Source organism: Eurytemora carolleeae, unplaced genomic scaffold, assembly GCF_000591075.1.
Source record: "Eurytemora carolleeae unplaced genomic scaffold, Eaff_2.0 scaffold155, whole genome shotgun sequence".
In the NCBI taxonomy this organism is placed as follows: Eukaryota; Metazoa; Arthropoda; class Copepoda; order Calanoida; family Temoridae; genus Eurytemora; species Eurytemora carolleeae.
This window is the reverse complement of record NW_019396666.1, coordinates 421183-445373: the sequence shown is the minus strand read 5'-3', so window position 1 is coordinate 445373 and position 24191 is coordinate 421183. Positions and strand designations below refer to the sequence as shown.

The window sequence follows — 24191 nt, the reverse complement described above, 5'->3', positions numbered from 1 at the left end:
TAATTACAAGAAAACTTAAAAATTGTAAAGGAATCTAGTATTTACCACAAACGCTGGTTTTCGAATCTCTTTATCTTTGCAATCCAACAACGTAGTAGAAATTAGATATTTCAAACTTTAAATTCTTTTAGCTCAAATAATTAAAGTATAAACTATCAAAGGTTTTCATTCCAATATTGAGTTTCAAAAATAAAGTGATTTTCAGTTTGTGGCAAAGACTCGAAATGAAATCCTTTTGTTGGTGACATTGGATAAAAATAAAGTTCCACGAAGGAGGATGATTAAGGATTTAAAAGCTCATTGTTCAAATAAAACATAAAGATATTCATCCTAAATGTACGTTTGTTGGTTAAATTTTATATAAAACAGTTTCAAGAATAAACCAAGTGTTATGAATAATGAACAAGAAGAGATGAAAGAGAATGTTATTAATTTCAGGTTTGTACTTACCTCGCGTCCAGCCTAGCTGTGTTCGCCTACAAGTCAACCAAGTCTAACAAGGCCTTAAACAGGGAGGCCGTGGGAGACAGATTCATCTGTGTACCCTAGTTACAGCTAAATAGTCCAGTTGACATCATCAACCCAAAGATTGACCGATTGATGTTAAAAAACGAAGTCGATCAAAATCATTATTCAAACGCAAATAGGGTGGTGAATGCGCCGAAAAAGTTTGACATACACCTGCAATTTTCGAATTCTTATAAAACCAAGGGTGTACATTTACTTGAAGAATCTCCCCCCCCCTCTCCTTCTATTTGAAAATCCTTTGTTTCCCTGGATGTCAGGTTTGTTTTTTCAATTTGGGGGAAATACATAGATTTTCTGTAAGAAGTCACTCCTGTATGCCGAGTCCATTAGCGCCTGATCCAATCAGGGCTCAGTCATGTGTTTGTTGGCTATTCTGAACCAATAGAAATAGTATGGCGGCAACATCTATCTTTCTATCTATCTCATTATCCAATCAGAGTTATGAATCCTTAAAACGGCACTATCAGTAAATGGAAATATTTACTTCTTCTGAAACTATGGTTAAGAATAAACAGGATAAATATACTTACCTTCTGGTGTCAAAATTTTCATAATATTTCCCCCAAATTTAACAAAAATCATAAATTATGCATCCCCGCAGAAAACTACCCCACCCCCCCACCTCTCAAAGGGACGTTCTCATTTTTATTTCTTGTATATCCTGGGGATTAACTGTCAGTGCTATAAGCATAATTGATCTTATATCAAATGGATTTATCTTATAAATAACTTTTTAGTTCAAACAAAAGTGCCATTTTAAATTTTTTTCGAAAGTGCTGGGGATTCGTTCGATACTACTTTTGATTTTCTTAAACTGCATTTTCTTTAAATACTCTAGATTTCGGCCTAATCTACAAATTAAAGAAACTGTGGACGAAATTGCAGGTGACCGTCCTTTTCGAAGTCTACAGCGGTAAACCTGTATCTGCTTAACAATAAGGCAGGCATTCTTATATCGGGTTCCTAAATACTTATTTCGGGTCCCTAAAAATAGCGTCGACGGTTCCTTTAAATATGCCTCAACGCAAACCAACCAAACGTGTTATTCGCTTCTTAACGCGAATCTCTTCCGACGAACCAAAAAATTCTATGAACATATAGTTGCCATTTTTGTCTCAAATATTATTTATAAACGCCATTTTTGATCTTATAGTTCAACTCAAGTTCAAATATTTAAATAATCTCGTTGTGAATATTTTAGTTTCTAAAATCATGGAAGCTAAGTGAAAACTTTTATCAACTCTTGTGAAATTGATTTATGAAGCTTAAAGAGATTGCTAAAATTGACTCAGATCGTCCATTTTTTACAACTTTTTTAAATTGGTATTATTTTTTGCAAATTAATACAAATTTCTTCAATCTTAATTGATCAGCAGCTAAAGACGCGGGTTAAAGATGTCACTTGATTCGCATATATTTTGGAACTTACTGTAAATTAAAGTAAAGAATTGTTTATTGTTCATTTTAATCTGTAATATATGTAAAATGTATACATGAACTTCTTGTTCTCATGCACTATTGGGTGTTTCATTATCAATTTTCATAAAAACTTCAGATTTTTGATTTACTCTATATTTTTCCCCGTTCATCTAGTTCCCTGGGTCAAACATATGCAACAACATTGTGATGAATCTCTAAATGCTTAATAGGTAAATCTTGAAAATTTGAAGGAAACATTGGGTGAAAATTTAAAAAAAATATGTTTTTTATACAATAGGGTTTATTTGAAATTTAAAAAAAAAAATTCAAGGTCAAAACTAGTGTTTCCAGCGAACGAAAAACTTTTGCGAAAAAAGGCAAACCTTTTCGTTCGTATTTTGCGAAAATTGTTTTCGTGAAATTTCGCGAAAACCACAAGTGTTGTAGATGCAACAACTAATTGCGCCAAAAAAAACGCGAAATTTTCATATTTCTTTTTTCGCGAAACAGATTTAAGTAAAATTTCGCAAAAAAGTAAAATTTAGCATTTTTCTCGAGCGAACAAAATGCGAAATTTTCGGAGAAAAAAACGATTTACCCTTTTCGCTGGAAACTTTAGTCAAACCCTTTCCTCTAAATTTTTAATTCTGAATAATTGTAAACTCAATTTCATTTCATTTTGATATACAGGGTTACTCACAAAGGATGAGACTTCCGAGACAATTGTACTGAACTTGTCTAGTCCGTTTTCTTGCATTCAGAGTAACCTTGTAGGCCAAAACTGACTTATGAATTTAAATGCAGAAACCGAAAATCAAGCTTCAAGCTTGATTTGGGTCGTTTTTACAGTCTCATCGCTTGTGCAGGTAACCCTTGTCATGATCCTAAAAGTTGTTTTACAATAGTTTAACTTTTACATAAAGCTGAATAAGACATCTTATTTTTTTACTATTTACAGACACAGAAGACATATTAGAACTGGGAAAAATACATTTTTGTGGAACACTCCAATCAACTGTTCTGAATGTTTTATAGAGTTATAGAGATTATAGAGTTATATTTTCAAATTTTTCAATCTTAATCAATGTTCGAATACTCAACAAGCAAAATTCCATTTTTTTTCTCATTTCATTTTCTAGTCGATTTAAAAATTTCTGAGATATTAGTTTTGATCCAGAGGGGACCGCGAGGGGTGGTAAAATGATACTTTGAGACGGACAAACGGTTAAAACGAAAATTTCCACTAATCAAACCTGTCACTTTTTTGCCCAATTGAAAAGTTACGGACTTTAATATATTTACCAAATTGTAATTAATCTGTCGCAAAAAGTACAAGGTGTCCATGAAACCATGGATTTATTTAACTAGAACCGAAACTAATTTTCCAAAATCTGCGTAAATGATTTTAGACATGATTCCTTTTCTCAAAAACTTGGTCCTCGAATAAATTAAATCCAAATAGATCTTCATTTTTGGGACCCCATTGGTCGTTAAAATGACATGATTTTTATTCATTATATAAAATCTTCAAAACCATTTTTAAAAATTATTATTTCTTATTTTGAAGATACAGGGTCGTGCGTTCTGATAATTCAAAAATTTTAAATGAAGGTTTCTACATTTTATTCACCAACTTTATCGAACAGAAAACATCAAATATGCATGATATTCGATATTTTTGGTATGTTCAACTATAAATTATTGACTCAATCTGTAAATTACATTTGTACATATGATTTGAACCAAGTTAAATTATTGTATATTATTGTTTGTAAATATATTTCTCATCGTCACACTGTGTTTATTTCAACAAGAACATGTAATTTTAGTTTATTAACCGTGTACCAATGAACATAAGAATTCCAGATCCTACTGACTCAAAATTAAATTACGCTTGCTGGAGTTCGCTATAAGAAATATAGGTTAAAGACTGTAATCATGTGACTGTAATGTCTCTGCAAGATGAACAGTGAAGATGGACAAGTTCGTATACAGTAATCATCTTGTTTTACCGGGTACAACATTATCAAATATACAAATTCTTAACTCTAAATTTAACTTGAAATTCTATTAATGTCAATTTTCTCAGGAGGAATTATTGCTTTGATAGAGAAAAGAAATCAGAGTTTAGTTACATTAGCCTATGTCAAAATTGGTCAACTTTTGGTACTGCAGAAGAAAGTGGTAGATAATTATGCCCAAGGACAGGTTTATTAAAAATTTTTTTTTTGGTCCTATGGGTATCTGCTCGGGCACTAAATTTTGAAAAACGGCCGTTTTTTGACGATTTTCCAAAGCCTGAGTAGGGACCTTATACATACAGCAATCTTAATTTGTAATATACATGATGTATACTAACATATAAAAACGTATATATGCCTTAGTATGGATGTGAGATATGTCTAACTGTCCAGGTATATATGTCTGAGTATAGATGTATGATATGCCTAACTGTCTAGGTATATATGTCTGAGTACGGATGTATGATATGCCTAACTGTCTAGGTATACATGTCTGAGAACGGATGTATGATATGCCTAACTGTCTAGGTATATATGTCTGAGTACGGATGTATGATATGCCTAACTGTCTAGGTATATATGTCTGAAAACGGATGTATGATATGTCTAACTGTCTAGGTATATATGTCTGAGTGCAGATGTATTATATGTCTAACTGTCTAGGTATATATGTCTGAGAACGGATGTATGATATGTCTAACTGTCTAGGTATATGTCTGAGTACGGATGTATGATATGTCTAACTGTCTAGGTATATGTCTGAGTATAGATGTATGATATGTCTAACTGCCTAGGTATATATGTCTGAGTACGGATGTATGATATGTCTAACTGTCTAGGTATATATGTCTGAGTACGGATGTATGATATGTCTAACTGCCTAGGTATATATGTCTGAGTACGGATGTATGACATGTCTAACTTTCTAGGTATATATGTCTGAGTGCGGATGTAAGATATGTTTAACTGTCTAGGTATATATGTCTGAGTATGAATTATGTCTGAGTATGGATGTATGATATGTCTAACTGTCTAGGTATATATGTCTGAGTATGGATGTATGATATGTCTGAAACTCAGTGAGTGTTGAAAGATATGGAAATCATAAATTTTTTGGATTTTTTTGAAAATCTTCTTTTAGAATTTTTTTAGTCGTTTTTTATATGTTAGTATACATCATGTATATTACAGAGGAAGAAAAAAAATTAAGATTGCTTAATGAATAAGGTCCCTGCTTGGACTTCGAAAAATCAAAGGTTTATGAATGATGAAAATTTCAAAAATTTGTGTTCAAAGTTCTTTATTTAGTAAAATATTGAATATGTGTGAAAAATATTATGAAATGCGGAAACTTTTCTCATTTTTGTTTTATACTGAACAAAGAGAAGATGCTCACTGATAAAGTCTAAATAGAAAATACGCCCCGAGAGCCTAGTTTAGAATATAGATTATAACTTTAAATACTCCAAAAAATTAGTATAAACAGACTCATTTGACTAAATTACTGATTAATAAGGTCTTGTAAAACTTTTTGCTTAGAATCAACATCAAATACACTTCAGTATTGTTGTAGTGTCGTCTTCCTATTCCATTGTTTTTGGTTAGCACCGTAGATAAGGGACTACACACCAAAACGAGGCGAAAATTCATCTGAAGTTCTTGTATTTAGGAAGTCCAAGGAAGCCTTCTACAGTTGATAACCATTAACATTAAAAACAGCCACATGAAGAAAATTAGCTTTATAGAATACATTATACAAGTATGCATATATAATACTGTATTTTACATCAACTTCTTATTAAAGCTTAAATACAAATTCGAATCCAGAAATTATAAAAGGAAAGAAGAGGCGAAAAACCGAGAAAGAGAATTAATTATCTGTATTTAAAGTGGGTAATTTCATTCGTCTTTCATCAATGTTTTTTGAATTAGTTACAAAATATATTTAGTATCAGGGACGAAAAAGAAATTTGTCTGCCGATCCTGTATACGCCCATGGAATTCTGTCACGTGACTAAAATCAGTATCTTGGTATCTGCGGGTGTCTAGGTGGGATGAGGTGGGAAGGGTGTCTCTGCCCCGCCATAATCTCAACTGCAGATCTGGCCTGGTATCCCATCTGTATTTCAGGATTCGAATTCCCATTCTGAAATTTAAAAATATAAAGTCTAATTTTGATTTTGGTTTCAAAAGAAAGAGTTTTTTTATTTGTGCTCCATTGAGGAGTAGTTTAAAACTTGCAAAAAAAACTCGGCAGTAATTGCAAGGATGTCACAAATATTTTTTTTTAAATTAGCCGAACATGATGGATGATTGACGAACAATAAGAAAAAAATGGATTTAGATTTAGAAAAACAAAATGTTTAAATAATTGCAGCTAATATGTTTGTAGCAAAAAACGTGCTGGGTCGACTCTACACTGGATAGTCCAGACTGGACAATGGACAATACGACTGAATGCATATACAGTACAGTACATGTTGTACCGGACTGGAGTACTGTAAGCTCGTTTATTTTTTTTCTGAAAAATTATTCTTCTTAAATTTAATAATAAATTAAGTCCATTGTATTGATCGATTTATCCAGAGGGGGAAGCTTAAAATATATTTGTTTCCAAAGGTGGAGAGCGCCTTACCCCCTTGTAACCGCCTATGAGTATTATCTGTACCTAGTTATATCTCTGGTTGTAGTTGTTGCCACTGTTTTGCTGTTGATTATTATAAACCATCTGCTGATGATGCTGTTGCTGATGGGAATGATGCTGCTGATGTTGCTGTTGCTGCTGCTGTTGCTGCTGCTGCTGTTGTTGCTGTTGCTGTTGTTGTTGTTGTTGCTGCTGTTGTTGCTGTTGTTGTTGCTAAATAATTTAATGTAATTTTCAAGTAATTCCGAAAGTCAAACAAATTAAAATTTTGATGTTTTATGATCAATCTTGTTTTTTACCTGAACTTGATGATGATAGGTTACTGGAACTCCAACTCCATTGTTACCACCCATCCTAACCCTCTTAGCTGGAGGCTGCCCTCCGTCTCCACCCATCTCCTGACCTACACCAGATTTAACAATTAAAAATTTTAAAATATTTTTCAAACTTGGTGACGATTTAGAGCAGACAATCAAAATTGTAGGATGTAAAAATTCCTATCTCTTATGGAGAATCCCTGACTCTAATGAAGAATCCCTGACTCCCTGGTAGAATCCCTGACTCTAAGGAAGAATCCCTGACTCTAAAGGAAGAATCCCTGACTCTCTGGTAAAATCCCTGACTCTTAAGGAAGAATCACTGAATCTCTGGTAAAATCCCTGACTCTAAGGAAGAATCCCTGACTCTAAGGAAGAATCCCTGAATCTCTGGTAAAATCCCTGACTCTTAAGAAAGAATCTTTGTCTGCGTGATAAGACTAACCTTGGTTCCGAGAGGTACCTGAGTTCCTTTCTCTGGCATTATTCCTCTCCCGAGCCCTGCTCTCAGCTTTATCCTCAGAATCATCGTCAGACAGGAACTCTCGTTTAGGATACGGGATAGGGTAGCTTCCTGTAAAATGAATTTACGTTTAAGATAGGGGATAGGGTAGCTTCCTGTAAAATGAATTTATGTTTAAGATAGGGGATAGGGTAGCTTCCTGTAAAATGAATTTATGTTTAGGATAGGGTAGCTTCCTGTAAAATGAATTTATGTTTAGGATAGGGGATAGTGTAGCTTCCTGTAAAATGAATTTATGTTTAAGATAGGGGATAGGGTAGCTTCCTGTAAAATGAATTTATGTTTAGGATAGGGGATAGTGTAGCTTCCTGTAAAATAAATTTATGTTTAGGATAGGGGATAGGGAAGCTATCTGTACATATCTATTGTTATGGAAGTTGTATGTTTAGGATAGCGAATACGAAAACCTTCCTTTACATAACTATTATTATGATTGTAGTAAATAACCTACTCAATAAGGGGATCTCAAACCCGTATCTTTCCAGGTACAGTTCAGTTTCACTTAGCTATCAATGTCTAAACCTGGACCCAATATTGTCAGCTATCGATGTCAACACGGACACGATTACTCTCTCGCAGTAATCAAAGCGGAGTCTCTATACCAACTGATGTATTTGAGGTTTATATGTTACAAGTTAAAGGTAATTACAATTCCTACGTCGTTATTTATATCACATGATTAAGACAATCATGTTACGTATTTACAGCACAGTTTAACTCGACGTAATCAAGATATACGTCATTATATATCACATGATTAAGCTAATCATGCTACGTATTGATTTGAAGCGCAGTTCATTACTATTAGTATTGTACTTTTAGGCTGAAAATAGTAGGGAAATGGTACTTCCTTTTTATATAAATTATGTTTTAAAAAAATAAAAGATCAAAATTGAAACTTAAATAACTGTTGTAGTTATGTAAAAAGAATAAAAAGAAAAAAATATTCGAAACGATGAATTATTAAAAATGCGCAATAAGATTACCTAAAATCCCCGAAAATAATCAAGATCGACTAATTTACCAAAAACATCTGAAGACGGGGGTGGGTCCTCCTTGAAGTAATCATCGTTCATGGCAGACTCACTAGTTATCCGCTTTACAGGGTCCATTATCAACAGTTTAGCCAACAACTGAAACGGCTGAAACAACAGACAAAATAAGATGAAAATTAAAATAATGAAATTAATAAAAATGGGGTTATTACTGCAATTGTTAACGACATAAAAAAATCATGCCCAATTGATTCTCAAAAAATTCAATTTTTTTCCGAATACCAATTTTTGTAATCGGAATAATCCAAAATTTGTCAATTTAGACAAATAAGATTGGGTAAAAAGTCACATGAAAAAATGACTGAAGAAAAATTCGTAGACTAGAAAAAAATGATAATTTCAGAAAAAAAATTGAGGGGGAGGGTTAGACTATATATTTCATTACCTTTGAGTCTGGTTTAATCCTATGTCGATCCATATATTTAGCTAGGGAACAAGTCTGGTAATTTGAACGCTTGAAGTCCTAAAATAGATTAAGTGTACGAGATGCACACCAATATCAGAAAACAGAGGAGAACTAAGAAGAAGGGGGAGGGGGGGGTCTTTGGGGTCTCAGTCCCCTAAATCAGTAAAATGTGTGGTTTTTTTGCCCCAGCGTAAGCCCCCCCCCCTCCTTGGACAAATTCCTCAGTACGCCCCTGTCAGAAACAAGGAAGTTTGTACTGAGCTCAAATTTGATTAATATTAAGGAGTAGTTAAACTAGGCCTAGTTATTTGAACTTCTATAAATTTTAAGGTTTCTAGAAGTGGGTGTTCAACAATTTCAAAAAAAATACAGAATAGGTACATCTTGTCCTCCGTCACTATCTTTACATTTAGAAAAGTTGTAGTTGTGGTATAACGGTATTTACGGGATAAACCTCATGGGTTTCTTACAAGTAAGTATCCATCATTTTCATCCTAGGGACATCTTAAAGGGAGTGTCTGGCTAGATATGGTAGTTGAAATGAGAATGCAGTTCTGCTAGGTGTATTTTTACATAAGTAAACAATCCCTTTAAAGGTTACCTTTACTAAAGTCGGATGTTCTGGCATTTTCCTCATATCCTCCCAATCCTTATCCAGGGGGAATCCCATCACATTAAATATCCTAAAAATTATAAAAACAAATGAGATTTTTAGATAAATTTCATCTATCATCATGCCTTTCCAGAGGTGGAAAAAAGAGTAAATTTTAAAACAAAAAGTTCGATATTTAAATTCAATTAATTCCCTATCAAATTTTCTCAAGATTAAAGCTGTGTAAAATTGGAATAAAGTTAATTTCCCTTTCCAGAAATCGATCTTGAAGGGACTGTAAACGTGAGCCTCCATGTAAAAATGGCATGATGGCAATGATCAATTCACAACGGTAATATATCAGTTTGTATGACCAAGTAAGAGTTATGTATCAATGTTTACAATTTACATTTTTTTTCAATTGGCTTTTTCTCTACAAAATTGACTTGCGCATTTCAAGTGGCATTGCCATCTTTGCAAGGAGGATTACTTAAAATTACGCGTACTGTCCCTTTAAAAGTCTTAATTTAGCCAAAGGGTGCAGTTTTAACAGCCCGGGACTCGGAAACAGAAGTAAAAACAAACTTAAGTATTTTTTTAAAATGCATATGTCTCCACTCTCCATAACAGATTTTAATTATAATTTATTTATTTATACAATAAAACCACGAATAGAGTTAGACATCACACCCGCCATGACCTTCCCAGCTTAATGATTATCATTTTAAAATTTCAATTATGAAAAATATGGAGGAATTATACTTCAAGTATCAGAATTTAACCTCAAATTCAAAATACAGAGTAAAATTTTGAAATTGGAGATATCAAGATGGAAAATGTCCAAATTAAATTGAGATTGCGAGTAAAAAAAATACTTAAATTTGCAAAATTTGCATTTTTCCACAAATTATTCATTTCAATGACCTTAGAATAAACTTATTGTGAATGGGAAAAGCAATGAATTGATAAAAGTGAAGGGCCATAGATACTAGAGAGTTAATGTGTTAATACCTTAAAGGGAGTGTTCGCGAAATATGAAAAGGTGTATAGGCTGGGGCAAAGGCTGGGGCAAAGGCTGATCTCGAATTGAATTCGGTTTTGATCGCTACTAATTTTATTTCTATATGTTGCGTATAAAGGAGAAAAGGGTTATAACGCCATGAACGGAGTTGCATTATTCCACCCGAACCAAATTTAGTAGCAATCAAGACCAATTTCAATTCGAGATCAGTCCCCTTTATTTTTTTGCAAACACTCCCTTTAACAATCTACATATACCCTGGTTACCTGTCAAGTTGATCATGATGGTAGGGATTACTAGTTTTAATATCCTCCTGTCTACAGTGGAATATACATATACCCTGGTTACCTGTCAAGTTGATCATGATGGTAGGGATTACTAGTTTTAATATCCTCCTGTCTACAGTGGACTATACATATACCCTGGTTACCTGTCAAGTTGATCATGATGGTAGGGATTACTAGTTTTAATATCCTCCTGTCTACAGTGGAATATACATATACCCTGGTTACCTGTCAAGTTGATCATGATGGTAGGGATTACTAGTTTTTATATCCTCCTGTCTACAGTGGAATATAGGTTCACTTGTCAGTAGCTCAGCAAATATACAGCCAATAGCCCAGATATCAATAGCCTAGAGTATACAGCGTGTCCCACGAAACATGACGTAACAAGAGGAGTTTGAAGGTAGTCTTAGACCTTTGAAATAATTTTTGAAGTAAAATTCTGGAGGCAATAATCACACAATACCCCTTGTCTTGCCATTTCCAAAATGTGGTCTGCCTTTATTGTGCTTCAATATTACCGTAGATATGACGAATCTCCTCCAGATTTCAAAAATTTTGGTTTTATTTAATTTAAGTGAAATCTCAACGAAATTCTCAATATATCCGGTAATATTGAAAGCGGTATAAGAGTAGGACTAGACGAATTTTGTGGTTATTGTTTCAAGAACTATACATGTTAAAGTAGGTTGACGACTTAGTGTTATAAATAAATTCAAAGTTGTAAGACAAATTTCAAGTTGCCTTGCTACTTTCGTAAAATAGATTTCGTAGGACACCCTGTGGGCGCTACGACATCTGCTCTAATTCCATTTGCTCTATGGCCATTTGCTCTAGTTCCATTTGCTCTATTAACCATTTGCTCTATAGCTCATAGATCACGACGTTTGCCCTATATGTCATCTGCTCTATACGTCAATTGATCTATGACATAACACGTCATTTGCTCTATAAACATTTTTATGACTGTGATGGTTCAATTGCTCAACTCAACATTTCCTCTATGTAAAGATCGTATAAATGCACTGGAAGTCTTTGGCATTAGATGGCCACCCTGTTGCCTAAGATTATTGGCTATTTCTGAAAGAATTACTCTGGGAGGCAAAGCTGGGTTTTCTATTGCTTTATTCAACGCATCATATTCAGCTAACAGGAAGTTTATCTGAGTAATATCTGATGGATGGCTGTGCTCAGGCAAGTTCAGAATATCTTTACCATCTATGAAAGTTCTAGCCACGGTAGAACTAGGTTTTTTTTACCCCTCTTATTATTGAGCAGTCTTACTGTCATGATGAACTTTTAAGAACTGATTAAAACTGCAATTTGCGAATTTTCCAAAAAAAAATCCCGCATTTCATGGTCAAGTTACGCTCAGGAATTCCAATAAAAGCTATTTTATAGTGTATTTTTAGGTTATAAAGCAAATGACGTGTTTAGTCATAGAGCAATGAGGTATAGAGCTGATTGAATATAGAGCAAATGAAGTATAGAGCAAATGACTTGATAGATCAAATGGCATAGAGCAAATGGAAATAGAGCAGATGTCGTAGCGCCCACCCTGTGTACATAAAATACAGCTAAAACCCCAGCTAGATATCAATAGCAAAGACAAAGACAAAGACGATGACGATGACGATGACGATGACGATGACGATGACGATGACACTGACAATGACACAACAATGACACTGACAATGATAATTATTTTAATAATAATGATAATCATAATACCTTAGTATAATGTCTGGCCCCCAGGAGTAGTTCAGGAGCTCTGTACCAGAAGGTAACAACGACAGGATCTAGTTAAACCTGTCAGTTATACAAAACTTCAAGGGAGACATTCTTCTCTTTTGAAGAAAACCGACCCCGCTCGCACAATAATAAAAAATTAAGCTTAAAAAATGTTTATTAAAAATAAATTTTAAATTTCTCGAAAACATTTTCACAAAAAAAATATGGAAAATCATAAAATAAATCGGTATTTTGGAAAGGACATAGGACTCTATTATTGATTGTTTTAGTAAAAGTACTTAAAAATTCTAAGAATATTGTTTATGAATCGCTGCAAGGGGTTCCCTATACAATGATCTTATTATGAGAACTATAAATCTGAAGGTGCCTAGATCAGCCAGAGGTTTGAGAGGTGAATTGAAGAGTCGAGCAAACCCCATATCTGCAATCTTTACTCGGCCTCTCTCTGGTCCTTCCCCCATCACAAGTATATTGGCAGGCTTCAGGTCTCTACAATATTTATAATTAAAGAGACTGTAAGCGTAGTTTTAAGTGGCTCCGCATGCAAAAATGGAAATGCTCGATTTACAACGGTGGTAACCTTAAAAGCTTTACGGATAAAGTGTGAATTAGATATTAATGTTTTTAACTACTTTGAAAACTAAATATTTTCAATTGTGGTTTCTCTACAAAAACGAGTTGCGCATTTCTATACTGCAGGAAAACAAGTAATCGTCAGAAATAAACAATATGAGCTAAGAAACGGTCAGACAAAGGGTTTCAGGGCACCGTTGTAAACATGGCATTGTCATCTTTGTATGTTGTTCAACTAAAAAATTCCGAACTGAAAAGCATTATTCTAAAGCTAAAATTGTTAAAATGGAAGCACCCTGCCAGCCAAGAGGTATTACAACTTCAATTGATGCTTTTGTAATATTTTTTTTTTATTTTTCTTTTTATAAAAAAGACAAGTTTGTTCTAGTTACCTGTGTAGCACCCAATTAGAGTGAAGATAATGGATTCCATCAAGAATCTGGTAGAGTAAACTTTTAACCATTCCCTACAAAATATAAACTAGAGATAATGGATTCCATTAATATATGGTAGTGTAAACTTTTAACCATTCCCTACAATATATAAACTATAGATAATGGATTCCATTAATATACGGTAGTGTAAACTTTTAATCATTCCCTAAAATATATAAACTAGAGATAATAGATTCCATTAATATATGGTAGTGTAAACTTTTAACCATTCCCTACAACATATAAACTAGAGATAATGGATTCCATTAATATATGGTATATAGAGTAAACTTTTAACCATTTTATTCCATTAACAATTAAATTAACGAAACGATTTAACGAGTTAAACCCCCCAACCCCGGCCTCCTTAACTAATTCATTAACCAAACCCCGAAAATTTCAACACACAATTGAAAATATTATTTATAATTCATTTCAAAAGACTAGCTCCTGAATTCAATTCTTTCCAGAATTTCTTGCTAGATTGTGCTCTAAGCACAATCTCAATATAATCATGCGACTAATACGATTTAATATTATATTTTGATTAAAAGAAAACAATATTAGTGATCAGCGTTCTTGAGACAAGGCTAAATGTTTTCAGGAACAGAGGAATGATTAAAAAAAAAAAAAAAATTGGACATCAAAATCAAAAGAAAAGTTTTTTATATTCTTTTTAAAACTGTTAACCCAAAAATTCATTTATTTGCCCCCAACATTTTGTATTTTCTCCAACAGAGCAAATAAGACCATACAAAAATGTGGGGCTCCGTGCAAACATACCAAATATGTTGAGAAAAAAATGATTTTCAAAGAAGNCTTTCCTTATATTTGTAATTGAGAGATAAAACCTTTCCTTATATTTGTAATTGAGAGATAAAACCTTTCCTTATATTTGTAATTGAGAGATAAAACCTTTCCTTATATTTGTAAATGAGAGATAAAACCTTTCCTTATATTTGTAATTGAGAGATAAAACCTTTCCTTATATTTGTAAATGAAAGATAAAACCTTTCCTTATATTTGTAATTGAGAGATAAAATCTTTATATTTGTTACTTTTTCGAGAAGGATAGGGTTAAATTATATTAATCAATGGAGGAATGAAAATCTCTCCTTTAACTTATTTTTTTGCTGCTAACTTTAAACTATAGCTTACTGCTTACCTTAACGACATTGAACTGCTTCTTATTTGCTTTCGCTGCTCTATGATATTTGATAATATGCCATAGATCGTGCTCACTGTAGTCAAACAACAGCCAAACTTTTCTAATATAGTTAATATTATTCTCATATTCAGAAATAACCAGAATTAATTATATTATGCTGGAGACATTGTTTGAGTAAAAATAGTGATATAAATAGTTACTCAGTGAATCTAGACTCGCAGATATTCTCAACATACCCCTAATTGGGCTCTAGAGATTAATTCACCAAATAACCAAATTGACAATTGGTCAGACGACTTTACAATCGTCTTTTGGAGGCTCACTTGAAATGACGTCAGCAGTTCCTTATTTTTACCTGTCTTGATGTGATAGGAATACTCGTTGTAAGTTTATCACATTCGGATGTTTCAATTCTCTAAAATATAAATATAATGAACATTTAAAAAGATTATTTTTACCACAATTTAAAACAAGATTTACACCTTAATAATGCTATCTCTCTACAGGCGGACATAGATAGGCCTGCACCTTCTATCTGCTTCAGAGCGTACTCCTTCTTATCATTCCTAAAAAAACAGGGTTCAAAAATCAATATCGTCTTCCCTTGTCAAGGAAGAAATCCACCAACAAGATCTTAAAAATCCGCAAGTTAGTAGTTCCGGAGACGAGAACAGCTCATCCTTTTCTTCACATATATTCTTATTACATGTGATCAGAATAAGGATTACTTATCTTTCTGTTAATTATTGTACATTAAACAAATGTGGTTATTAAATTCAGCGTTTTCAGTAAAATCACAAAAAAAAAAGTTTAATTTATTCCATTATTTGTTTTAAATAAAATTTCAATAAATTTTTTATTCTTAAAATAGAATAACGTGAGGGTGGATTCAATCTTTCAATTAGAATGAACCCAATTTAAAGAATTTCAAGATTTAGATTAATTTTGATATTAACGATGTAGACTTTTGTATATTTACTTTGCTTATCTGTTTGTTTGTATCCAATAAACGTCAAACCGACTGAACCGATTGGACCAAATTTTGTTTTGGACCTCGCTTGACACCAGGGAAGGTTTATGAATGCTCAGAATTACAAAAAATTGTCTCCAAAATCTTTAGATTTTTGTGAAATTTAAAAAATTATCGAGATAATATTTGAAAATCTGTTAACTTTCTTTGTTTTATATTGTACGAGAACATGCTTACAGATATTAAATGTTAAATGTTAAAAGCCTATAAAAGTAAAATTTTAAATTTTCTCGAAAAATTTCAAACTACACTAATAAGTATGAAAATGTTCAATTCCATATAATATCTAAAAAATCAACGAAAGTTGTTTTCAGCTACAATTACAAAAGGGATTTTAATAAATGAATTAAAAAATTTTAATCCGTGAAAGTCTCTTTAAGAATCCTACCCGTCCTTCCGTCTGGCTTTGTACACATGACCATATGTACCTCGTCCAACTTTACAGCCTTCATATTCAAACTGGTCCTCAACTTTCTCTCTAAATAAGTCACTCAATCAATCAGTGAATCAATCAGTGAATCAATCTGTGAAACAACCAACCAACCAACCAACCAACCAACCAACCAATCCCCCCCCTAGAAAAATATCATGATGTATATAAAATTATTGGTTTTAATTGGGTTTGATTTGCATTTTCCACTCTACGAAATCAAATAATCAAATAATCAATTAATCAATCAATCAGTAAGAATCCAAATATCAGTAATCAGAAACATTCTGTAGTTGAATACCTGTTCAATTCAGTTCTCTTCTTAAACTCGTAATCCATGTTGAAGTTTGGCTTTCAAAACTAATGCGTCATTTTTCTGAAAAATATATAAATCGATAAATTTATGTTCAATATACATTGTAAACATATTAAAAATTAATCAAAATTAACGTGCTTTGGTGAAAATAACTGGAATTCAAAATTTAGAAGAATTATCTGTTTAATTTGTATAATTTGAAAGAAAAATCGACTAGACAAATCAATTGCATTGGTAAATCTATACAATGCTAATATTAACAAGCTATATTATTTCTGAAATTTTCGAGTTTTGCATAATCTAAGGATTAAATAAAAGATTAATAACAATAGCATAATAAGGAATGAGGATATTAATTAATACGATTATGTGGATTAGTTCTTTAATCATCATATGTTTACAAATTATTCCATAAATTGTTAGATTGTACTCTTTAGAATATCAGTATCACAGAGAAAATGCCAAATTTCCTTTAAAGGACTGTGGAGGCTATTTTATATGACCCTCTTTTTACAGATTTCCATGCCCGGGTCAAATTAAAGCTTTAGCTGAGTAACAATATAGAAGTTATCAATGTTTTTGAATCTTTAAGTGTGCACAAAAAAAGGATTTATCATTTATTATTAAGAAACAAAAGGATTAACCGTCGCGAATCGGAAATCCTAACAGAGGGTCGCTTAAAATCTCGTCTACAGTCCCTTAAACATTAAATTCAATTCTCGAATCTCTCAACCATTTCAAAAACATAACATTTTAAATAAATACTTTTTCAAAACTATCATTTAGCAAATAAATAATTGTTGATTTGGTGTAATTTAGTCCGAGTTGACAGCAGACATAAATATGAATGAATGACAAGAGTTTTCCTTAGATTTAATAGGACATAATTAAAAGTGACTCTTGGTTAAAAACTTTAAAAATGAACTTTTCTCTTTTACAATTATTTTCTTCAAAACAAAAAAGAAGTATTTTAGAATTCAGAATAAACATGTAATTGAAAAAATGTTTAGGTTAGCTCAGTGGTAAGAAGTAATAGGTGAGGAGGAAAACTATTTTGAAATTAGGAAAAATTTAAAAATGTGACTTAGGCTGGCAGGTTGTTAAAACCGTTTATTAATTTTTTCTGCAAACCAATCATTTCTCACTGAAATTACCCAGAATTAGAGAATAGTTGAAGATTTTAGCAAGGATCACTTAAAATAACATTCACACACCTTTAAACATTAAATTCATAGAAAACGTGAAAAAGCAAATCTAATTGAAGGAATAATATATGCATGAAATAAATCAGCAGCATTAATCGTTAAAAATAGTATTCCAAAATATGCAGAAAAATGAAGATATGAGCGTTTTAGAATTTTAGCGTTGATCATTAAAAATGATTTTCCAAAATATGCGGAATAGTTAAGATATGACAGTTTTATAATTTCAGTAGATAGAGCACAGTGATTTCTTTCCGTAGAGGAACAGAGCAGAATTAATCTTGTCACGTTATTTTTAGGGGTTACTTTGGTTCTCCTTCTACTTGTCCTGTTACGTGAAGTATAAACGATCTCGTTCAGCTTGAACCCTGACAGAGGTTTGCACTAATTCTCCAAGTCACGTGAAAGATAAATGAACAGGTTCAGATTGTTACGTGACATATAAATGGACTAGTTCACCTAGTAAAGTGAAGTATAAACGATCTCGTTCAGCTTGAACCCTGACAGAGGTTTGCACTAGCTCTCCAAGTCACGTGAAAGATAAATGAACAGGTTCAGATTGTTACGTGACATATAAATGGACTAGTACACCTGGTTCAGATTGTTACGTGACAAAGGATTGCACTAGTTCTCAAAGTTATGTGACAGATAAAAAAAAATGGTTTGGATTGTTACGCAACAGAGAATTGCACTAGTACTCCCAGTTACGTGATAGATAAACGAACTGGTTTGGATTGTTACGTAACAGAGGATTGGACTAGTTCTCCAAGTTACGTGACAGATAAACGAACTGGTTAGGATTGTTATGTGACTTATCAATGGACTAGTTCACCTAGTAGTGAAAAATAACGATCTGGTTTAGCTTGTTATGTGACAGGATTGCACTAGTTCTCGAAGTTATGCGACAGATAAAAAACTGGTTTGGATTTTTACGTAACAGAGAATTGCACTAGTTCTCCAAGTTATATGACAGATAAAAAACCGGATTGGATTGTTATGCAACAGAGGATTGCACTAATTCTCCAAGTTACGTGACAAATAAACGAACTGGTTAGGATTGTTATGCGACATATCAATATACTAGTTCACCTAGAAGTGAAAAATAACGATCTGGTTCAGCTTGTTACGTGACAGAGGATTGCACTAGTTCTCCCAAGTTATGTGACAGATAAAAAACTGGTTTGGATTGATATGTAACAGAGAATTGCACTAGTTCTCCAAGTTATGTAACAGATAAACGAACTGGTTCAGATTGTTACGTAACTTATGACTTCACTAGTTCACCTCGTTAAGTGAAAGATTAACGAACTGGTTTAGATTGTTACGTTACAGGTAAATCTTGTTCTGCTTAACAAAAAGTTCATATGCGAAAGCTTGACTCTCCTTGTTATGTGACAATGAATGAAAAAGTTCTCCTTTAAAGATGATTGACATCTAACTAAATCTGCTTGTAACAAAGCATATGAATAAACTTGATCTCCTTCTAACGTAAAAGGTAAATTAAATAAATCTCCTTGTTACGTGGCTGACATAATAATTATGTTTTCTTTCTCAAACATTTCTTTTTTAAATCTTTAATAATTGTTCTTGCTCCAGCTATACAATACTACGCAACAATATTACCAATCCTCTTGAAATAACGTGACAAGATTTATGATGCCTCTTGAAACAACTTGACAAGATTCATGATGACTCTTGAAATAACGTGACAAGATTCATGATGCCTCTAGAAACAACGTGACAAGATTCATGATGCCTCTAGAAACAACGTGACAAGATTCATGATGCCTCTTGAAATAACATGACAAGATTCATGATGCTCTTGAAACAACGTGACAAGATTGATGATGCCTCTTGAAATAACGTGACAAGATTCATGATGCCTCTTGCAACAACGTGACAAGGTTCATGATGCCTCTTGAAACAACATAACAAGATTCATGATGCCTCATGAAACAACGTGACAAGATTCATGATGCCTCTTGAAACAACTTGACAAGATTCATTATGCCTCTTGAAACAACGTGACAAGATTCATGATGCCTCTTGAAACAACATGACAAGATTCATGATGCCTCATGAAACAACGTGACAAGATTCATGATGCATCTTGACACAACGTGACAAGATTCATGATGCCTCTTGAAATAACGTGACAAGATTCATGATGCCTCTTAAAATAGCGTGACAAGATTCATGATGCCTCTTAAAATACTTCTAAATCATTCCTCGAAAATCTGATAACACGTTTAAGTACCAAAGTACTAATCCAAGATGTTTATTGTTTAATCTCCGATTTCGAGAAAAGAATCACTTTGTGCTCGTGCCCTGAACAAGTTAAATTGATAGTGTTCCTTAAAAACATAAAAAATATAAAACTATAAACTTTCAAAACGAAAATAAATTCTGATAAAATATAATTTAAAAGTTTCCCCAACAGCTTCTTAATATTCTTAAATTTCTTTTTCCCTAAAATCTGCAGGTTGGGCTTTGATGGATTACCCCCACCCCCTTTACTGTCCCCACTGCACTGCTCATATCTAAGATACCTGTGTTAGCAGCAGTCGGATCTCTGTGGCTGTGCTTCCACTAAACCCTGTCTTCCGGTGCGCTGGAAGTATCCAGTCTTTATCCCGTCCCAACCATCTTCGATTTTGTACTCGCCAGACTATATATCAATCAATCAATCAATCAATCAATGCTGACCATGATCACCAATGTGGTAGGGCTGTACACTTAATTCATGAAAATGCAAATGGTGAATAAGTGGTGAATACCCAAAAAGTGTAAGAGGTTGCGTATTGAATAAATTTGATATTGAATGTTGGGAATGGATTTGCAGAATTTCGTCACAATTGTTCTTAGTTCTTCTACCTTTATTCTATCATATATCTGCTGAGAAATAACAGTAAAGGCCTCTTCTACATTGAGCCCTGTTTTGGCGGAGGTCTCAAGGAAAGAGATTTGATGATACTCAGCCAGAGCCTTAAATACGGTATTTTCATTTTATAATCGATATTTGTAAAAACAAAACAAAAAATGGTTGAAACTCTTATTGATCATAAGCATATTTATTTAAGTTTTCTTTACTCAATAAAGGTTCTAGTGTTATTTTTAGGGGGGAACAATTGAATACTTTTAAGAGCATTTGTTTTGAGGTATCCCGCACCAGATTTATAAAATACTGCATTCTGACTTGTTAGAGCTAATGAGCACGGCAGTTCTGTAAGAAACCTACTAGTCTTCTAAAGGATGTTCCGCTACTCTCTAAAGGGACTGTACGTAATTTTAATCCAAATTACAAATAACATTTTTCAGTTTGGAAAAAATAATTATTTTTCATCATTGATTAAGCGAAGGATTAATTGTTAATGCTGTAAATAAGATATTCCACTTAATAAATTAAAGGTCACTTGATCAACATCTTAAATCCCTTAAAGATTTTGTGTATAGTCCCTTTCATGAATTTACCTGAGCCTCCTCTACTGATACCTCCCTGTATCCTTCCTGGGCCATATCTCGTTTACAACCAACTAGAAGGAAGGTGGCCTACAATAGAACAGTAATACTATAGGTCCTATCAAACGTAAAATAGATATATATATAGGAGGGAGGGGGGGGGGGATAGAGAGAGAGACTTGACCCACCAAAAGAGCAAAAAATACAGTTATACAATCATCTGTTTTTTTAGAGATTTTCACCGACTTTTGAACAATACGTAACATTCATACTAATAACAATATAAATCAATGAATAATGGGTCAATCACCATTCAGTAGAATTCAAGGCCGAACCCCCATCAGAAAGAAGCGCTAAAGGAAAGAAATGAATGTAATGCCATACTAGAGTAAAATACAAGAGTGAACATTATTTTATAACAAAATTAAATANAATACATTTTTTCCTTGAAACCAAAATGCAGAAGAAAAATGAAGTTTTAGTATTCACTGTTCCTTGTGTGGTTCTATATGTCGTCTTGCTTCCATTAGCCAAACAGGAATATGCTGAAATACAAGAAAAATCAGTTTAAATGAATGGGGCATGGTTTATTTCAAGCCACACTAATAAAAATCTGCTTAAAGGGACTGTAAGCGTAATTTCAAGTCATCCTCCATGCAAAAATGGCAATTTTTAAATCACAACGGTACCCTTGAAATAAAATCAGTTTCGAAATTTTAAACATAGATTTTTATTCTATACTTGATAAGACCTATTATAGATACCGTTGCATTTCATTGCGTAGCGGGTCATTTGAAATTACGCTTATATTCCTTTTAAAAGGATATTCACGGTTAATTTCAAACAACAAGGCTCAAACATATAACTTTAACCTGTCTCAAGCTCAAGAAGAGCTGTCTGATTAATTGTTGAATATATTTGTCAAGAAATAGTTGTACAACAGGTTAAAATAAACTCCAGAAACTGCAGAACACTTTTCATCAACAATGTTATGCTATTGCTGGTTACTAATATTTTGGTCGATCAGTCATAGAAGAAAAAACGAAAAAAAAAATCACCAAAAAAAAAATATACTTTTTCCGAAAATGAATCTCGCTAATTATCTGTTGAAAGATATTGCTAACCTTGTAACTCTCTTTGTTGCAAATATCGTATGCTAGAACAGCTCCAACTGAGTTCCGATAATAAGATTTAGTTATCGACCTAAACAAAAATATCAATAACATAACTATAAACCAGTTTAATCAAAATTCAGCTTCTTAGGCGCAGTTTCAAATTAGAAGCTTTATTTACCACTAGCTTGAGAACCCTGCGTTACTTAGTGTACTCATAGTTATTTCCGCCGTTTACCGTAAATTAAGATTTTGCGAAAGTGTACGATTTTAACTTAATTAGTGTACGAATTTTCATCTTACTAAGCATAATCTATAAATATACTTTGCTTGTTTTTCTGTCTGTTTGTGTCCCATAAAAATAGAAACCTATTAAGCCAAATTTGTTGAGGAAACTCACATGACTGCACCAATTTAAACCAAAAAATCTGCGAAATTTTAAAACGATTTAAAATGGTGAATTACAGAGTTCAAAATAAAAATTATTATTAGCGAAGCACCCTAACATCTTGGTATTATAAAATTTCGAAAGTCTATTTCTTCTAAATGATGATTTTAAGGCAGTGTTCTTAGGATCCATTTAATTTTGATGCGGATCCGGATCCTGGATCCGCACTGGAAAATCCAGAACCAGGTCATGAGTTAATTTCTTTGAGATTACTGAATTTTGTTAACAAAGCAGGATTGTCAAATTATCTTTTTTTCTCTTGCTTTGCTTATTTTTATGATGCAACTTGTTAAACCATTCAAATTTCAGATATCAGGAAATTTTTATTATCTCTCTTATCAGATTTGGGTTTTAAAAGAAAATTACTTTTTGCAGTTTTTGGTTTTGATTCGAATATTTTTGCGGATCCATATCCAGGAAGCCAAAATCTTGACCTAAGCGCTGATTTAAGGAAGAACAACCTGAATCTCTCCTGTCCTGCAGTATCCCAGAGCTGCAGTTTAACCCTTGCCCCATCTCGAACCTAAATTAAAATCAAGTATTTTAATTAATTCTCCATTCCCTTCATCAAAATATTTCCCTCTCCCCCTTCCCGATGCAACTTCTTTCTACCTGAACTAATCTAGTTTTCCTAACTCCTTTCTACCTGAACTAATCTAGTTTACCTAACTTCTTTTTACCTAAACTAATCTAGTTTTCCTAACTCCTTTCTACCTGAACTAATCTAGTTTTCCTAACTCCTTTCTACCTTTTATATAAATTCTAAAAAATCTAACAGAGTGGCAGTTGGACCATTGAAGCATGAAGGAAAATTAGTAACAGATTGTGAAGAAATCTGTGATAAACTAGGTAATCACTTTGGCTCAGTATTTACTAAGGAGGAAAACTCTGACGGAAATATCAACATTGAAGACCTCACTGACCAAATAATTGATGATGTTTTAATCACAGAAAATGATGTCAAGGAGAAATTAAAGAAGCTCAAGCCTTTTTCCTCTACTGGGCCTGACAACATAAGAACCAGGATCTTAATTATAGCAAGTGATGAGGTTGCTGCCCCACTCCAAATGATATTCCAGAAATCACTAGATACAGGAATTCTTCCAAAAGACTGGAAAAATGCAAATATAGTCCCAGTCTTCAAGAAAGGGTCCAGATTTGAGGCAGGAAACTACAGACCAATCTCCCTAACATCTGTGATATGCAAAGTAATGGAGTCAGTACTAAAGGACCGAATAGTTAACCACCTTGACACGAATAAACTCATACACAGTTCACATCATGGGTTTATGAAGAAAAAATCATGCTTAACAAACCTACTTGAGTATCTAGAGACAATACTCACCAATGTAGATGAAGGTGATTCAGTCGATGTTATATATCTTGACTTTGCCAAGGCATTTGACAAGGTCTCACATAAACATCTTGCAAAAGTATTGGAAGCTCATGGTATCAAA

The 24191-nt window shown here is 33.1% G+C and overlaps 3 protein-coding genes and 1 long non-coding RNA gene across 6 annotated transcripts; 2 read left to right on the top strand and 2 right to left on the bottom strand.

The window, feature by feature from the left end:
* Window positions 1-438: 438 nt before the first annotated feature.
* Window positions 439-910, top strand: LOC111707112 (LHFPL tetraspan subfamily member 2 protein; the record flags this gene model as incomplete). Its single annotated transcript, XM_023480115.1, is given in 1 exon segment — window positions 439-910. A coding segment is annotated over 1 exon segment (111 nt), but the record flags the coding sequence as incomplete, so codon positions are not given.
* Window positions 911-944: 34 nt separating this feature from the next.
* LOC111707111 (uncharacterized) lies at window positions 945-3740 on the top strand. The gene is made up of 2 exons (XR_002766378.1): window positions 945-2177; window positions 2906-3740. It is a non-coding gene; the product is annotated as an uncharacterized LOC111707111 (long non-coding RNA).
* A 2091-nt stretch (window positions 3741-5831) lies between these two features.
* LOC111707108 (cyclin-dependent kinase 8-like) lies at window positions 5832-20336 on the bottom strand. Of its 3 annotated transcripts, none has more exons than XM_023480108.1 (17): window positions 20265-20333; window positions 16499-16573; window positions 16156-16245; window positions 15220-15303; window positions 15093-15152; window positions 14735-14837; window positions 13528-13601; window positions 12930-13051; window positions 12542-12609; window positions 11039-11160; window positions 9515-9596; window positions 8893-8970; window positions 8477-8594; window positions 7393-7503; window positions 6912-7015; window positions 6637-6825; window positions 5832-6114 (listed from the first exon to the last, which is right to left on the bottom strand). In XM_023480108.1, the coding sequence occupies exons 2-16, from the start codon at window positions 16534-16536 to the stop codon at window positions 6637-6639; spliced, it is 1443 nt and encodes a 480-aa protein (XP_023335876.1). In that variant the 5' UTR covers window positions 16537-16573; window positions 20265-20333; the 3' UTR covers window positions 5832-6114. The 3 variants fall into 3 exon arrangements, with proteins under 3 accessions (XP_023335876.1, XP_023335875.1, XP_023335877.1); XM_023480107.1 differs by having other exon boundaries at window positions 7375-7503; window positions 20265-20332; XM_023480109.1 differs by lacking the exons at window positions 5832-6114; window positions 6637-6825; window positions 6912-7015; window positions 7393-7503 and adding an exon at window positions 7510-7716 and having other exon boundaries at window positions 20265-20336.
* On the bottom strand, window positions 20270-23641 carry LOC111707126 (ras-related protein Rab-39A-like). Its single transcript, XM_023480135.1, has 6 exons — window positions 23609-23641; window positions 23196-23257; window positions 22299-22377; window positions 21187-21264; window positions 20590-20700; window positions 20270-20383 (listed from the first exon to the last, which is right to left on the bottom strand). The coding sequence occupies exons 1-6, from the start codon at window positions 23639-23641 to the stop codon at window positions 20270-20272; spliced, it is 477 nt and encodes a 158-aa protein (XP_023335903.1).
* Window positions 23642-24191: the final 550 nt, after the last annotated feature.